The 14,046-nt window shown below is 36.0% G+C and overlaps 2 protein-coding genes across 4 annotated transcripts in view; one reads left to right on the top strand and one right to left on the bottom strand.

Moving 5' to 3' along the window:
* LOC122402667 (OVARIAN TUMOR DOMAIN-containing deubiquitinating enzyme 7-like) overlaps positions 1-14,046 on the top strand; it is a 52,714-nt gene that overhangs the window by 30,233 nt on the left and 8,435 nt on the right. The gene's annotated exons all lie outside the window — the stretch shown is intronic.
* LOC122402665 (sodium/potassium-transporting ATPase subunit beta-1-interacting protein) overlaps positions 1-14,046 on the bottom strand; it is a 24,388-nt gene extending 10,342 nt beyond the window's left edge. The window contains exons 1-6 of one of the 3 annotated variants that reach the window (XM_043405642.1): positions 13,690-14,046; positions 12,090-12,227; positions 11,912-11,992; positions 11,637-11,828; positions 11,494-11,554; positions 5,622-6,383 (exon numbers count right to left, since the gene is read on the bottom strand). In XM_043405642.1, the coding sequence (XP_043261577.1) occupies positions 5,623-6,383; positions 11,494-11,554; positions 11,637-11,828; positions 11,912-11,992; positions 12,090-12,227; positions 13,690-13,743 (1,287 nt within the window). In that variant the 5' untranslated portion in view covers positions 13,744-14,046 and the 3' untranslated portion in view covers position 5,622. Of the gene's footprint in view, positions 1-5,267; positions 6,384-6,686; positions 10,614-11,493; positions 11,555-11,636; positions 11,829-11,911; positions 11,993-12,089; positions 12,228-13,689 lie in introns of those variants that run through there. The other 2 variants (XM_043405641.1, XM_043405643.1) reach the window with 2 other exon arrangements.

Raw genomic sequence — 14,046 nt, 5'->3', positions numbered from 1 at the left:
TTTCGTGTAAAGTACACCTAACATAATTCTACGAATACGCGTGAATAGAATACAATTAGACGATCGTGACACGGCGCGATGGCGAATCAAAGTTGCAACGAAACACGAATTCATTTCTACTCGTCCATCGCACGGTATCACAACGGTTCGACCTATTTAACAACTTCGAGAATGACGTAAATTTATCTACGTGTCGCCTAACCATAAAATACATACATAGCAACGAATACAAATTATTTTCTTAAGCTAATCCCATTTACTCCGTGTCGACAAAAAGTGTCCAAAATCAATGCTCTGTTCATCCACGCTGTTTCATTTTTTTTTTTTTTTTCAATCTCTTTTACATTTTCGTGTAAAAAGAAACGTTTAAAAAACCAGTTGCGCTATCAGACAGCAAGTACAGTGTTTTTGATTGATGAGCAAAGCGTTAAGAGATTCATCATCGACGTGAATTAAGTACTTAGAAGATCACGTTTGAAACACGGATAATATTCCTAAAATTAAATCCTACGTTGTACGACAGTCAGAGAAAAAAATTGAGGCAGTTTTACATTACGTAGAATAATTACAAGTATTATCGTTAACTTAGATCGATGTTTAATACTTTGGTTTACATTTCACATCCTGCAGTTCAACAACATCGTCGTCGTAATCTACGTATTCTGATTCTTCGTATGAAAAAATAGTTCGCGACTCCGAATAAGAAACGCTTATTATTTCACTTTTCGCGCGCAGTGCATCGAAAACAAAACGCTTATTACACAAGACCAACGAACCTACTTATATCTAATTATTTTCATCAAAATTTTGTTCATATACATTTCATATACACCTTCGAACCAATTCTACTCGTTCAGTTCACGTAGAATTTAATTTTAACCGTCTATTTTCGGCCTCTGCGCGTTCAACATACTTTTACAGCTTACTTCGCTCTCGCGATCTGGAAGACTGTGACACAATTGCAAGAATACAATGGCGCTTAGTAGAAATCTTAAAACGTTCTTTACAAAATAGAACGTAAGAAAGTAGACGAGTGTACGCTATTTTTCTAAATTTCATAAGTCACATAGGTGCATCGTTTTTAAGGCTCCGAGGTGGATTATAAATAAGGATGATTGTCATCTTTTGTACAGTGAGAATGATTGTTAATTCAATATTTACAGATGATCCTTTAGACAACGAAACTTTTAATGACGACTTAAATAGTACGTTACGATAATGTTAGTTATTCATGTTGCGCGGTAGAATCGTTTCAACGTCCATTAAATTACTTCGAGTGGACCGATAATCACTGTTCTACAAATTAAAATTTTTTTTCTGTTTTACAATATCCGCTAGGTAATTCTTATAGAGCTTCGTACCCCAAACACGAATCTTCAAACGGAATTGCTGTATCACCCTCAATTTTTGGTAAAAACGAGGTATTACACGAAAATTAAAAACATCAGACAGTTACACTTAATCTTAAAAGATAGAGGAGAAATTCCTGAATATGCTAACGTCGATAGTTATAATATTTTGTGCTTTTGAACGGTTGTAAATGATCGCCAAAGTTTGAAAAAGTGTCGAAGTACGTACTTTACACACAATACTTTTGCATATTTACGAAAAGTTCTTTACATGACACGAAATTTATACACAGGATCTGATTCTGCAGACATTTCTGATGAAGAAACTGTCCAACAAAAGTGTAGAAGCCGTTCTCAATTGTCACAGGTTGAGAAAATGTGTATTGGCAACGCGTGCACGGCGTTTTACCGCCACGCGGCCATCGCTTTGCCTATCTCGACGCGGCAGTGCCGTAGCTACGCATAATGGATGCGACACCGATAATATCTTAGGCTCCCAATTCCTGTATATGTTTATCATTTTTGATTTTTTAATCTGTTTGTGGATTTGTACAAAACATTTCTCGATCATTTCCATTTCTAAACAATTTCGATGTTCACTGTATGTATATGAATGGTTTTTTAAATACAAAGCCGTAAAAAAATAAACAACATTTTATTGTTGGGTTGCCTCACAGAATAGGAATAATATTCCTAAGAGCGAAGTGTGAATAGCATGGATTTACTCCAGATCTTTCTAAGAAAAGCGTACATGTTCGAGCGATTCCATTGATAAGTTTGCATGGATTTTGAAAATATTATTCAGTGATTAGTATCCTAGAGTATACAAATATATTAAGCAATAAAAGTTACAAAAAAAATCAAACATACTATACAGGGTGTTCGGCCACCTCTGAGAAAAATTTTAATGGGAAATTCTAGAGGCCAAAATAAAACGAAAATCAAGAACACCAATTTGTTGATGGAGGCTTAGTTAAAAAGTTATTAACGTTTAAAGTTCCGCCTGTACCGAATTTTTTTCTCAAAAATGCACAGGATTTCGGGGGTATGTCTATTCACCAAAAATGATTGTAATTGACCTCCGCAATAGAAAATAATTTTTCCAGAATGATTTGAAACCTTTCATTTTCCCCGAAAAATTAAGGCACCCAGACCTAACCCAGACCTAACCTAACCTGTTGATCTTTCTTAAAAAATAGTTTTTCATTTTTAGTAATTTTGTTTGACACCCTACAGAAAAGTTGTCTAATACTTTTTTGTAGGTACCCATGAGCTCTACTTCAGAAAAAAGTTTCATCGAAATATATTCACTATTGTAGGAGTTATGGCTGTTTGAAAATTGGACCATTTTTATGGGGGTTTTCTCATTTTGCGGAGTCAAGAAATAACTTTTCGAATATTTTTGGAATTGCCACGTATTCCTTAGCAAAATACGCGTAGTTTGCTTTTTTAAACATTAAAATCGTCCAATCCGTTCAGGAATTATGACATTTTAAACATTCGCATGAAATTACGGGGTAGCATTTCTGGCCAGAAACTATATTTTCGGTAATGAATTTTTTTCTCGAAAGTGCGTAGGAATTCGAGGGTATACGTATTGACCAAAAATGATTGTAATTGACCCCTGCAACCGAGAATAATTTTTTTAGAACGATTTGAAATTTTTTAATTTCGCCGAAAAATTTCAGCACCTACTCGAATTTTTTTCTCACAAGTGCGTAGGATTTCGGGGGTATCTCTGTTCATAAAAAATGACTGTAATTGACATCTGCATCCGAAAATAATTTTTCCAGACTGATTTGAAACCTTCCATTTTCCCTGAAAAATTAAGGCAGTGTTGATTTTTCTTAAAAATTCGTTTTTCATTTTTAGTAATTTTGTTTGACGCCCTACAGAAAAGTTGTCTAATACTTTTTTGTAGGTACCCATGAGCTCTACTTCAGAAAAAAGTTTCATCGAAATATATTCACTATTGTAGGAGTTATGGCTGTTTGAAAATTGGACCATTTTTATGGGGGTTTTCTCATTTTGCGGAGTCAAGAAATAACTGTTCGAATATTTTTGGAATTGCCACGTATTCCTTAGCAAAATACGCGTAGTTTGCTTTTTTAAACATTAAAATCGTCCAATCCGTTCAGGAATTATGACATTTTAAACATTCGCATGAAATTACGGGGTAGCATTTCTGGCCAGAAACTATATTTTCGGTAATGAATTTTTTTCTCGAAAGTGCGTAGGAATTCGAGGGTATACGTATTGACCAAAAATGATTGTAATTGACCCCTGCAACCGAGAATAATTTTTTTAGAACGATTTGAAATTTTTTAATTTCGCCGAAAAATTTCAGCACCTACTCGAATTTTTTTCTCACAAGTGCGTAGGATTTCGGGGGTATCTCTGTTCATAAAAAATGACTGTAATTGACATCTGCATCCGAAAATAATTTTTCCAGACTGATTTGAAACCTTCCATTTTCCCTGAAAAATTAAGGCAGTGTTGATTTTTCTTAAAAATTCGTTTTTCATTTTTAGTAATTTTGTTTGACGCCCTACAGAAAAGTTGTCTAATACTTTTTTGTAGGTACCCATGAGCTCTACTTCAGAAAAAAGTTTCATCGAAATATATTCACTATTGTAGGAGTTATGGCTGTTTGAAAATTAGACCATTTTTATGGGGTTTTTCTTATTTTGCGGAGTCAAGAAATAACTTTTCGAATATTTTTGGAATTGCCACGTATTCCTTAGCAAAATACGCGTAGTTTGCTTTTTTAAACATTAAAATCGTCCAATCCGTTCAGGAATTATGACATTTTAAACATTCGCATGAAATTACGGGGTAGCATTTCTGGCCAGAAACTATATTTTCGGTAATGAATTTTTTTCTCGAAAGTGCGTAGGAATTCGAGGGTATACGTATTGACCAAAAATGATTGTAATTGACCCCTGCAACCGAGAATAATTTTTTTAGAACGATTTGAAATTTTTTAATTTCGCCGAAAAATTTCAGCACCTACTCGAATTTTTTTCTCACATGTGCGTAGGATTTCGGGGGTATCTCTGTTCATCAAAAATGACTGTAATTGACATCTGCATCCGTAAATAATTTTTCCGAAACGATTTGAAATTTTTTAATTTTCTCGAAAAATTTCACACGTTCTCAAATTTTTTTCTCGAAAGTGGATAGGATTTTGAGGGTATGTCTAATGATAAGAAATGATAGTAATTGACTCCTGCAACTAAAAATAATTTTTCCACGACGATTTGAAATTTTTTAATTTTGTCAACAAATTTCACACCTTCTCGAATTTTTGTCTAGAAAGTGGGTAGGATTTCGAGGGTATGTCTATTCGCCAAAAATGATTATAATCGACCCTGCAACCTAAAATAATTTTTCCAGAACGATTTGAAATTTTTGAATTTAATTGTTAATAACTTTTTAACGAAGCCCCCATCAACAAATTAATATTCTTAATTTTCGTCTTATTTTGGCCTCTAGAATCCCCCACTAAAATTTTTCCCAAGGGTGGCCGAACACCCTGTATACAGAGTGCATACCCTAATGCACCATTATACCAGTTTCGCTTGTAGGTAGCTACGGCACTGCCGCGCCGAGATTAGGCAAGCGATGGCCGCGTGGCGGTCAAACGTCGTGCACGCGTTGCCAATACACATTGTCTCGACCTGTGACAATTGAGAACGGCTTCTACACTTCTGTTGGACAGTTTCTTCTTCAGAAATGTCTGCAGAATCAGATCCTGTGTATAGATTTCTTGTCAGGTAAAGAACTTTTCGTAAATATGCAAAAGTATTGTGTATAAAGTACGTATTTCGACACTTTTTCAAACTTTGGCGATCATTTACAACCGTTCAAAAGCACAAAATATTATAACTATCGATGTTAGCATATTGAGGAATCTCTCCTCTATCTTTTAAGATTAAGTGGAACTGTCTGACGTTTTTAATTTTCGCGTAATACCTCGTTTTTACCCAAAATTCCGTTTCCAGATTCGTGTTTAGGGTACGAAGCTCTATAAGAATTACCTAGCGAATATTGAAAAACAGAAAACAAAATTTAATTTGTGGAACAGTGAATTATTAGCTTCGGTATTTAAAACATCCTCACCATGCAAAAGCCTATTAAAAACCGAACGTACCATTAAAATACGTATCCCCATAAATTAGCCGCATCAGAAAGGATGAAAATCGGTCGCCGTTCCGACCAAGAGAATTATTTCTTATCAGTGTTCAACAAGAATAACAATAACAGCGATACCTCAAATGACCGTGTCCTGATAAGCAGGCGGTCCGCTGAGAACGAACTGCCTCTGGCTTTGTCTGACAACGTCGGTTCTATTGGGTACCTGGGGCGTTGCCCTAACGCCGTGATAGTTGCTGTAGCTGGACCTGGCGCTGGCTGGACGATTGTTGTAGAGATCGTCCAGGTCCTCGCCGTTCAGACTCTGCGTGCTCGTCTGCTGGAAAGTCGGGTTGCTCTGGCCCTGCCACTGCATAGGGCTCAGCTCGCTAGGCTGCCAATTATCGGCGAGATTCCTGGTAGAACTGGTTGCGTCCCAGTTCGGGTAGTTCTGGTTAGTGTAATTGCTGGTGTTGGAGTAGTTGTTACTGGACTCCTGGTTCCACAAGGTGGGAGAGGAGACGGCCATGTTCACAGCCTCTGGCTGCCAATTAGAGTTTCTGTCTCTGTCCCAAGTCATCGATATCCTGTCGTAGTTGAGCGTACCTTGGGACAGCGAGTTAACGTTCTGGTTGGTAAGATTGCTAGGCGTCGTGTTGGCGTAGAGATTCTCCTGATGGTCCATTATACGATTCACAGGGTTCTTTCTGCGCGATTGCCTCACCGAGCTCCTGCGGCTGGACCTTCGCGTCCCGTCTCGAGAGATCACCGACCTGCGTTTCACTCTGCGAGGTGTCATCGGCTTCGGCGAGACGCTGTCGTCGTGCACAGACGCCTCCGGCTGAGAGTACTCGATGCTGTACAACGGTCTCGGCTGTTTTTTCTTCCGTTTAGCTTGCACTGCGGCGGAAACAGAGCAAAAGTCTCGTCACAGGTTAGGAATGGCCGAGGTTGCTGGACAGTTTGCGCCTGGATACCCCGATCGTTCATTCTCTCGTATGCCAGGCGCAAACCTTTGCAGTTAGAAACACACGTTAAAGTAAAATTAATGGAAACATCAGCTACGTTATTGCCAAACGAGTTACGATTTCTCGAATCGATTAACGTAATTTCAACCACTTGACTTAAACGGTGCATATATATGAATACTTTCTTATTTAAATAATAATATTTCGATAATAATAGTCGAACAATGATATTGAAAATTTATTTACAGTATTGAAATATCAAATTATTTTTATAGTCTCGGCCCAATGTAAATATGAAAATTACATGCTCAGCGTATGCAGAATCCATGCAACTTATGTGAAATTAAACCAAACAGAGACTATTATTATGGAAGATATTCTTGGAACCTATTACTTTCGGTTAAACCGTACAGTAACGTAAAGATTTGAAATGAACGATCACCAAAATAGTAACTAATGAGCATACGAAACAGTTCCCCGAAAAAAAAACCGTAGAGGAGGAGAATGTTAGAGAGAGAGAGAGAGAGGAGAGAAAGAAATAGAGAACGGGGGTTAATAAATAAAAAAGCAAGCAAGTAGTAGCATTGCACGTTTATTGTCGCCAATGAACTGCACCAAGGTAAATCATATGATACAGTAAATAAATATAAAACTAATAACTATGCCCTTAAACGAAGTACACGCGACTACTGTACAAGCTTCGAACAAAAAAAAAAGGGATTGTGCTACGTCCAACGACGTATCTGAAGTGACACCTCTGAACGTACAACGATCGTAGTCAGGTATTTAATTTCACTAATTTCTAATTTCTCTAACGCGATACAATAATGTGTTCCTGTGTTATAAATAAATCACGTAAAATGGGTACAGATAAACTTAAAACGAACATATTCATATATACAATTAACGTTCACTGAGCAACATTTATAATTACAACTCCGTACGAGTGTGCCCCATTAAGAGTGTAAAAAGATTAAGTAACAATTTCTTGGTATCCTACGTAAATATTGCAACATATACTAAATATGTAATCGATAAGTAACAATGTTTTAATTAAGGCTACTTAAGGTAAAAGTACTTAGATTGTATGCAGATTGTGGTTATAAATAACGAACAAAGCTAACAATAGTATCGGTGAAGTGTGATGGAAAAAAAAATATTGAATAATATACATTTAACCTACTAATCAGTTTTAATATATCTACGATGAATGTTTAAAATATATTTATTGCTTCAGAAATACGAAAAAAGTTCTCGTTTTATTCTTCCGTAACTGTATGTTTGCACTTGCGCAGCTCAATTCTTCTCCTTTCAATTCTGCGGATATTTACTTATAATATATAGGTACAATGACTCGATAATTATCAGTCTTTAATGAGCTATTTTTATAATATAGTTTCAACTCGTATCCAGGTTTTGAAGACGAAGAAGTAGATAATGGCGACATACTTTTTTTGCTACGTATTGACATATCAAGGTTGTATTTGAACCCTAATAGAACACAAAAAATACTTGTTCGTAGGAAGACATTTTAGGAAGATTTGAAATAACTATAAATAGTATTACCAGATTCTTGAATTATCTAAAAACCAAATGTACTCCGTTATAGGTATTCTTCGCTTTGTTACTAAATTATAAAGGCACACATGTATAAGAAAGAAAGCTCGAGTATGATCTTCGTAATCTGAAGAGAACAGAAAACAATTACATAACCTGTTAAATGTACATTGTATTCATAATTGTTCTCATCTATATATTTAGGTTATTATTGTTTTCCCATAACTTCCTTTTTACTTTTCTTTTTCAAATTACATTGTAGGTATGCGTTTTAATATTTTTTACGTAGCTTTTAAATTCGCATTAGTTCACACCGGACACATTTTTACTGTTATTGCATTTTCTACTTTCTTATCTGTTTTGATATCATTATTTTTACCCCCCCCCCTTCTCTCAAACGTTTATAATTGTAATTTTGATTTTGTATGCGTGGAATATATGTATAATTATATTCATTCTGAAGATAAACTGAAAACGTATGAATCGAAATGTCGTAACCAAAATAACTTGTCAAGACTGATAATTAGTCACTATTTATTCATAGTATCAATAGGGCATACTTTGTTGAAAAATAATTGTACATCTACGGTCCGCAACATAGTAGTGCAAATTAGCTCTCGAGTCAATGTTTGTTCGACATGCATGCGATTAAGAATAATTATGCATTAATTTAAAGACTTTAGCTTCTGCGACAGTTGAAAGCAAATCCTCTGTAACATTATCTTGCACTAATTAGTTATTCATCACACTTGACTGATATATTTTTCTTAGCTTTTGATTCGTAACTTATAAAACATACTGCACGATTAAAATATGCAGTCTATCAAGGAACGAACGACTCCGTATTTCATAAAAAAAAAAAAAAAAAAAGAGACGTCTCCTCGTACGCTTACTGTCACTTCAGATTTTACTTTTTTTTTTATCGAGGAGTACTAAGCATTCGATCAATAATCTATGGAATGTCAAAGATTAACTTTGAAAATACATAATTACAAATAAAATTCTATAGAAGACCCGTCTTGTATCTTGCAACATCGAATCGCACGTGTGCTTTCTTCTACGTACGTAAACGATGTAGCTTAATCGTTGCTCGAAAAAGAAATATAAAAAAACGAACGTTCCGTCCAACTTAAAACTGTAAAAAAAAACAAGAACTAGCATGCACTACTGCAATATACAGACGTGTTCTTAAAATAAAAGTTCTCGCAGCACCGTATAAACAACATTGTTCACCGTCACGATACAACAAGCTAAATCAAATGCAGTCTAAAATTCTTTCGTGTGCTACTTTTCAAGCCAGGCCACGCGTGTTGTCAAAAGAATCCTTAGCAAGTACTATTCGCACGAAAGGGAATATCGTTAGAAAAATTGTAAATAAATCTACGGACCATGAACAAAGCGTCGAACAATCCTGCAACATTCGTGAACGTTTACAATAAAATTCTTTTTCCCACCGTACATCCGGAATGTAACGATTCATCTTCCGTATCAAAAATTCTCCAGCGAGAACAAGTTTTTAAATTGACGACCGAAAATACCTCAAACGACATGATTTATATCTCTATACGTATCACAGTGCATGTACCCGTACAAATCTGTATCGCTACGATACAATTGTACACAATTGAAATGAACACGAAAGCGAAGACTATAAAGTCAATACTTTAAAACGCGGGCGAACGTTAGAGTGATGTTACAGAGAATGATAGAATTCTAATCTAGATTAATGTAAATCGAAGGCGAAGAAAACACCCTGAGCTAACTACTCTAATTGTTCTATTTATTTGGCAAGTATAGGAATGATGTGTCACGCTTAAAAATTTTATACGAAACAACAGTGTCGTAGTAAACGTAACCTCAGTCGTATGTTTTCAAAACTAGAAAGAAATTTCACGCGAAACTCTAGAGAAGGAAACAAAGGGAACGCTCTAAGCTTAATTCTAACACTAAAAATTACTGGCATATAACGAGAGGGGCCTGCTGTCTCTTTGAGACCTACTCGGTTGTTCTTGGTCGCTTGTATTTTGTTGGTTTTCGACCGCCAATCTAGGATCGGAATAAAACGATCTCAATGGCTGTTCACGAACGTGATCTGTAAAAACTCTGGGCTTATTTGAGGCTTTAGTTTGCTTCGCAGCGATAGGTCGAGATTTTAGGCGCGACGACGCGACGGGACTGTACTTTGACGACTGCGGATAATACAATTTGTTCTTTTGATACCTCAATTTAGCAGCACTGTCTAACGAATCGTACTCGTCGTAAGGAGACACTGGCCTCTGCAAATGATCCAACGGATTCGAGTAATCGTTCGAATAATCTACGTACTTCAAATCGCGATTAGACACGTTGCTCCTATTGGTTCTGATGGTGTCATTTCTAAAACTATTTTTACTTCGTCCCGAGCTATTGCATTGTTTTTCATGATGTTTTGGAAAGCTGGTATCATGAGAAACGGATTGTTGGGAGCTGGCAGTGCCTGCGGGGTAATTTTGAGTGGAATTTTTGTGAGGGTAGGCGGGTGACGGAAGAGCCGAGTAGCTAACGTACATAGGATGTAACGGTGTGTGGCCTGCCAACCCAAAGTCATCACCTCCAACAAAGTCAACTGAAATATGACGTAGAATCCATTGCATTAGATCAAATTTGCTGTGTCCCGCGCGAAGGAGATTCGTTTCGTTGTGAGTAACTTAAAAGGTGTAATTTAACTTTAATCTACTATGGCCAATACGATCGAGTAATAAGGGAATTTTCATTTCTCACATTATTTCGTTTTCGATTAATCGGTGCATTTGAATAATCGTAGCGGAAGAACGAATTTTTTCAATGATAACAGATTATCGTTTGCAAAGAGAGTACATGCTATTTTAACAATTCTACCGAGCTAAATACAGTAGAAACGGATTTATAATATCCAAGAAGCAAAACGTTACTTCACAATACACTGACATTCCCAGTGGTACCAACACGTGTTTAAGAATTTCAAGAGCTAATGAGGGATCAGTGCATATCTCGAAACGTAAAAATCACTTTAGTCGTGCTCAAGTGTATAGATAAAATACGTGCAAACGATGAATCAGGCAAAGCACTTACCAAAATGGAGGATCAAATCCACCAATGAAATCAACTGTAACCGACAACCCTCGTTTCAAGCAATAATAAATCTCAGACGTGTATACAGATAAAAAAAACACCGAAGATGATTTATCGTGGTTTCGAAATATAACGAGTAAATATATAAAAAAAAAAAAGATTTATCGTTGCACCTTTTGCTATGTTAATAGTGTGATATTGAAAAGTGTAGACGCATAATTTATCAATTACTTCTTCCCTAAGTCTCGTTTAACCAATACCAATACAATTATTACCCAAACTTACCACCAAACAATATCCCAAAATAACACTCAAAATAATATCACGCAATAAACTAATTCTTATACTAATCTGACTCTAGCAATAATCGAATGGTTTTTCAGTCTTATACTTACAGCTATCATCTTCTTCTAGGAAAACCTTACTGAGACAAATACCCCCAACAATCGCAACAAACTGAAACACGTAGAAACAATTATTTTAAGCAAGGCAACCGTCGTAATTTTATTGGGAAAATAAACGCAAAAATAGTACTTACACCTAAAATACATTGTGTAGACGCGTGTAAAATTTCAACTACTTCGTAATCTAGCACACAGTCTGTTACGTTTGTAGGTCGTGCAGGTCTGAATAATTCAGGCTCAGTAACGTCATAAACAGCTTTACAGCCTGGTCCGTTCACGTGCCACCAGGAAAAACTGCCGGTACCAAGGTTTAAAATATCACTATTCTGAAAAAATGTTGAAAATTATTATAGTTTACTATGCTCTTAAGAGGTAAGATTACAGAGTACTGAAACATTATTATGCTCACTTTATCCAGTAGACCCACATTGAGGTAGAAACATATCATGAATATATTCCACCCTAGCCATAGTATATTCCATACACAATACTGTAATAAATCGAGAAACATCAAATCGTCTAGTGACTTTTAATAATAATGATCACATAATTATTAAGTAATTAAAATTAAATCAATTCTTACTTACCGATATAATATATTTAGGTCTATACTGAAAGGCTCCAAAGAATCCTAAGATCACGAATATAATATTGAAGAAATTGACCAGTATCGGTGCCCACATAAAGCCCAGAAAGTCGAAAACTTGCCGCTCTATGGTAGCGATCTATAAATGTAAAATAAAAAGTACAGATTTAATTGCATAGAATAAAGGAGACAAAGATTCAATGTAAATAAGTTAGCATGGGAGTAGTAATTCCTTTAATTTCTGCCGACTCCTTTCTACGCGTATTCTTAATCTGCACCAATTGCCTCGTGTTCTAAATTCTTAATTAAATACTCACTTTGAACCCAGAACCAGAGTTCATGAAACAACTCTACCAAATGCATTTCTTTAGTTCTAAATAAAAAGTTTACTTTTAAATTGTGAATTATGTATTAACTTTTACATGTTTATTTCCATCTGTTCGTACAGATTATTCAATGGTTGGTGTAAGTAAAACATTAATTGCATTTAACATAATTTGTTTACCAAAGGAACAGATTATTTCAATATAAATAGTGCAATGACTAATTAAAGCACTTTCATAGTCAGTGAATAATCATTTCTTATCCCTTATATTTCCATTTTTATTTATTCACCAAGTGTATGGCTCAACATGCTTATATACGTGTATAATATAAAATATGAACAATTATACTTATAATATTATTCAAATTGTCCTAATACTTCATTAAACTTGTAGAAATATCCCAATAGATTTAACAACATAACATAAGCTCAACAAAACAAAAATAGAACCTAAAAATAGTAGCTTCCTTCTAAACGGAGGTACAAAAGATTGATAAAGGAGAAATTGAATCCTGCAACAAGGGATACCTGCACCAGGATTCAACTTTTTTCCTGCATTAATATTTTATATCTTTGCTGAAAAATGAGTTACATTACACAGATTGTCAAAATATGGTTGAATACCAACAGACTTATTTTTTGAAGAGATTACTTGGGAAAATTGATGATCGTTTGCATATAAAAGAAATTTACATCGATGTTTTTGCCTATATCATTTGACTTGTATTAACTCGGAAAGAGTCTTCACAAATATTACAACTTGATATCCGCTATTAAGATACAAAGAAAATCAAGACAAAAAGAACCCAAAATGATACATTTGCCAAATTTCGAAATAAAATTATTGTATATCTTATTAGAATGAAGATCGGAGTAAATAGAATAAAAGGTGCTAGGCTCTGCAATTGAATATTTGAAAGTAATAGAAAGTAGGAAAAGCGGCATTGATAAATAATTCGGTCAGTTTTTACAGGGATCACCGTGGAACAGAGATAAACCACGCGACCCGTGGGTCGATAAAACGATACGATAATCGATGCCCCCATCAGACCGTAATATCGTCGATAAAATTGTTGAAAAATGGTTCAGCATTTCCGTAAAACATCGGTAGCAGCGTTTCGAAGTGGAAAGCGTATAACAGGAAACCAGATTCGTGGAAACAAAGGCATGACTCGATCGAGTAGGAAAAATGATGAAAATGCGCGTTTACGTATCGCGGTATCGCGATTACGAGGAAGATAAGGCCGAAGAAGTTTGCTTCGTCGACGAAACTCACGAGTTGCAAGACGCATATTGTCAACAAGAAGTGCCTTCGATTACAAATTCCCATGTCATTTGGCCAGATGTATGTTTAGCGAGCGAGGCCTCTTTGGTCAGTCCAAGTCGAGGGTTTCGTTGCGCGTACGCTGCATCACTGTGGCACGTTCCAATGCGCCGCCATATTCCTTCGACACTTGTTTCGTCCCTTTCTCGTGGGTGACTGGTGCAAGTGACATGCACTCGCTTCGGTCCCGATGGGATTTCGTAGTTGAGCAAACACGAGTGCTCGCTTTGTCACGGACTACGAAATGAAACTGGCTACCAGCAGTGCGACCAGACGACAGACCGGTGCATGAGGAAACTGCCCCCAGAG

Source organism: Colletes gigas, unplaced genomic scaffold (genome assembly GCF_013123115.1).
Source record: "Colletes gigas isolate AHSC1104 unplaced genomic scaffold, ASM1312311v1 Colletes_gigas_Sc00038, whole genome shotgun sequence".
In the NCBI taxonomy this organism is placed as follows: Eukaryota; Metazoa; Arthropoda; class Insecta; order Hymenoptera; family Colletidae; genus Colletes; species Colletes gigas.
Note: the sequence above shows the minus strand (reverse complement) of the source record. Positions and strands in the feature narration are given on the sequence as shown.